Raw genomic sequence first — 4,146 nt, forward strand, 5'->3', positions numbered from 1 at the left:
TTTTTTTTTTTTTTTTTTTTTTTTTTTTACCTTCTTTTTGTTTTATATGTTGAAATGGAATTAATCCTCCAAATATTTCAATCAAGCAACAAGCAAGTCCCCATATATCAGCTTTTTCAGTTATTATGTTTTCTGAAAATAACAAAAATAGAAAATATGTTTAAAATTAAAATAAAAAAAGAATAATTTAAGTATTTAAAATATTTTTGTAGAAATATATAAAAAAAAGGAAAATAAATAATAAAATAAAAAAAATAAGTAATTAAAAAAATCTTCACTTATTTTTTTAAGTAAAAAATAATGGGAATTATTAAATTAAAATACTTAAATAATTATGGAATTTATATAAATGAAAATAATAAATGAAACAGTAGAAATAGTTTTAGAAAAAAATTAAAATTATACATATGAAAAATAGAAAAATGAAATTACAAACATAAAAATATTTTAGCACATTAAACAAATATATATTTATAAAATATATAAATATATTTTTATTACTATCGATAAAACATTCGGGAGCCATATATCTAGGAGATCCTCCATTATCTTCTAAAACTATTTTTCCATCTTTGTCTAATTTTCTTGTTTTTCCGAAATCACATAATTTTAAATTATACTATATAAGAAAATATATATATATATATATATATATAATTTTTAAAACAAGACTTATTAGGCAATCTACTTACGTTTTCATCCAATAGTAAGTTGCTAGTTTTTAAATCTCGATGAACAATCTTTTCATTTTCATGAAGATAGTTAATTACACACACTAATTGAGTTGCCATATTTAAACGTATTTCATAAGATAAATCCACTGTGTTATTGTATAATATATCGAACACATTTCCTTTATTTAAATATTCTATAACTATACCTATGAAAGACTCTTCTATGCAAACTCCTGTGAAAAAAATATTATTATAAAAATAATTTAACATCATAAAAGAAATTAAGAAAAATTGAAAAAGAACAATTCACTATTTATGAGAACCTCTATAATATTATTAAAAATATTCTCTATTTATAAAAAAAATCACACTATTTTTTTTTTTTTTTTTTTTTTTTTTTAAATTATATATATAATAAAAAAAATTTTCATTAAAATATTGTACATATATAATACTTTCTTTTTCTAATATATAATAATAATAATATTTTTTCTTTAGTATTTGCATATACAGGTTGTATGTAATATATATATATATATATATTTTTAAATGTGCAAATATTTATTACCATAATATTCTATTATGTAATCATGCGAAACTGATCTATATGTATTCATTTCTCTAACAATTGATCTCATGCCTTCTAAAGACATATTTTCATGAGCTTTTTTAACAGCAACAATTTTATTATTCCATATTGCCTTATAAACAATACCAAAACTTCCTTCACTTATTAATTCAATTATTTGAATATTCTTTCTTTCTATTATTTCATTAGGTGGAATATCAAAAAGAAAAAACCTTCTATCACCATTAAAAAATATACTTACTCCCTTATATTTTAATTGATCCTTTAATTTTTCATTTTCTTTTTTACATATATCATTTTGAAAATATTCATGTTGATATTTTCCTTCATTTTTAACTTCATTTTCATTAATACCTTTATCTATATTTATACATTTATTTTCATTTTCATCTTTATCTATAGTTTTAATTTCATTAATTCCTTTATTTTCATTTATACATTCATTTTCATTTTCATCTTTATCTATAGTTTTAATTTCATTAATTCCTTTATTTTCATTTATACATTCATTTTCATTTTCATCTTTATCTATATTTTTTATTTCATTAATTACTTTATTTCTATTTATACATTCATTTTCATCTTTATCTATATTTTTAATTTCATTAATTCCTTTATTTCTATTTATACATTCATTTTCATTTTCATCTCTGCCTTTATCTATATTTTTAATTTCATTTTCATTAATACCTTTATTTCTATTTTTAATTTCATTTTCATTAATACCTTTATTTTCATTTATACATTCATTTTCATTTTCATCTTTATCTATATTTTTAATTTCACTTTTATTAATACTTTCATCTCTATTTATATATTTATTTTCATTTTCATCTTTATCTAAATCTATATTTTTAATTTCATTTCCATTAATACCTTTATTTCTATTTTTAATTTCATTTTCATTAATACCTTTATTTCTATTTATACATTTATTTTCATTTTTATCTTTATCTACATTTTTAATTTCATTTCCACCTTTATCTATATTGTTAATTTCATTTCCACCTTTATCTATATTTTTAATTTCATTTTCATCTCTACCTTTATCTATATTTCCTACTTGATTTTCATTTTGAAAATTTTTACTTTTTATAACAAAAGAATTATTATATTCTAAATCAAACTGCTGTTTCTTTAATTTACATTTTTTCGTTGAATCATTATTCAAATATGTAATTTCTTTTTCTACATTTTCTTTACTTATTCTGTTATTTTTATTATTTAGTTCATTATTTAAGTAATAAGATTCTTTATACAGACTATATCTTGTAAATCCACTTTTTTTTTCTTCTGTATTTTCTACTTGACACTTCTGATCACATGTTATCATAGAGTTATTATTTTTATTAGTATATAATTGAATTGAATTATTTTCATAATTATATAAATTATTTTTTGTTTTATTTTGATCATTAAAATTATATGAGTTATTTTCATTAACCTTTGGAAAATCAATACTATTTAAATAATAATTTTTTTTACTTTTATAAAGAGAGAAATTATTAATTTTATTAAGTAGTGTATTTTCAGCTAAGCAGTTATCTAGATTTTCATAATGGTAATCATTTGTAAAAATATTAGGCAATATTTTCTTCTTCTGTTCCCAATAATTATTGGATTTAAAATTATAAGAAGCATATTTTTGATCACTTTTTAAAGTTTCATGAGAGTTTTTATTTTTTATAATAAAAATATCTTTTTTCATTCTATTAGAATTATTAAAGTTTCCAGAAAAATAAGAACCCTTTTGCATTTCATTTTTTCCTAAAATTAAATTATTTTTATATTCTGAATATTTCATTGTACTTTTATCATTTACTAACTTTTTAAAACTCGTCTCATCTGTATTAAATAATTCTTTATCAGTGTAAAAAATTTCATGTTTTAATAAAAAATTTCTTTTATTGTTATGTGTTTTACTGTTTCTATAATATAATATTTTGTTATGCTTATTTTCAAGTTTTTCCCCTTTTTTTATAATTTCCTTATTCACATTATCATTATTATGAATATATAAATTTGAAAAATTATCACATTTATTATATTCTTCTATATTTGAATATAACTTTTTTGTTACATTATAAGTGGAAACGTAATATGAATGATTTCCAACAAATTTCGGCTGTAATAAACTTGTATTTTTATTATGAATTTTACTTCCTATATATTTTATATCTTTATATATATAAGAAATTCTATTACTATAATATATTTCATTTTGTTTCTTATTTTTTTTAATCTCTTCATGTATTTTTATTGTATTATGTTCCTTCAATATATAATTTAAGTTACATTCTTTATTATTCACCTCATTATAATATGAATTACCTTGTAATATATCCATATATATAGGTTTTTTCTGAATTAATTTTTCATTCATATTTCTTTTATAAAATTCTTTTAAAATTATTCCAGAATTAATTTCGAATTTATTATTTTGAATAATATTTTTACTGTCCATTTTTTTTTTTTTTTTTCTGAAAAACTTACAATTACTTTATTGTAATTAATTTATGCTAAATTTTTATTTTCCTCTATCTATCTTATTCTTTTTTTATTCTTTATTTTATTTTTTTTTTTTTTTTTTTTTTTGCATTATACTAATTACCTTAGATAATCAAATATATATAATTTTAAAATTTCAGATTATCTTAAAAACTCAAAAAGATAATATCAAGGGTGCATTATAATTACACTTAATTATTAATATCCAATTTATTATTATTAAATTTTAATTATAACTATTATTATTTTTATAATAAATATAATTAAAATTTCCTATAAATATTTACAATCTTAACTAAAGTAATTGTTGCAAATGTTTTACTGTATAAAATTAATGACATCTTAAAAAGCCACGTATACCAATTTTAATAGATA

At 17.6% G+C, this 4,146-nt stretch overlaps 1 protein-coding gene across 1 annotated transcript in view; it reads right to left on the reverse strand.

Moving 5' to 3' along the window:
- The window catches only part of PGAL8A_00077600 (protein kinase, putative), a gene marked incomplete at both ends in the record, with an annotated part of 5,035 nt that extends 1,308 nt beyond the window's left edge, over window positions 1–3,727 (reverse strand). The window contains 4 exons of the mRNA XM_028670200.1: window positions 31–132; window positions 502–619; window positions 693–907; window positions 1,243–3,727. Of these exons, the coding sequence (XP_028525896.1) occupies window positions 31–132; window positions 502–619; window positions 693–907; window positions 1,243–3,727 (2,920 nt within the window). The remainder of the gene's footprint in view (window positions 1–30; window positions 133–501; window positions 620–692; window positions 908–1,242) is intronic.
- Window positions 3,728–4,146: the final 419 nt, after the last annotated feature.

Source organism: Plasmodium gallinaceum (assembly GCF_900005855.1).
Source record: "Plasmodium gallinaceum strain 8A genome assembly, contig: PGAL8A_v1_60, whole genome shotgun sequence".
NCBI classification, from domain to species: Eukaryota; Apicomplexa; class Aconoidasida; order Haemosporida; family Plasmodiidae; genus Plasmodium; species Plasmodium gallinaceum.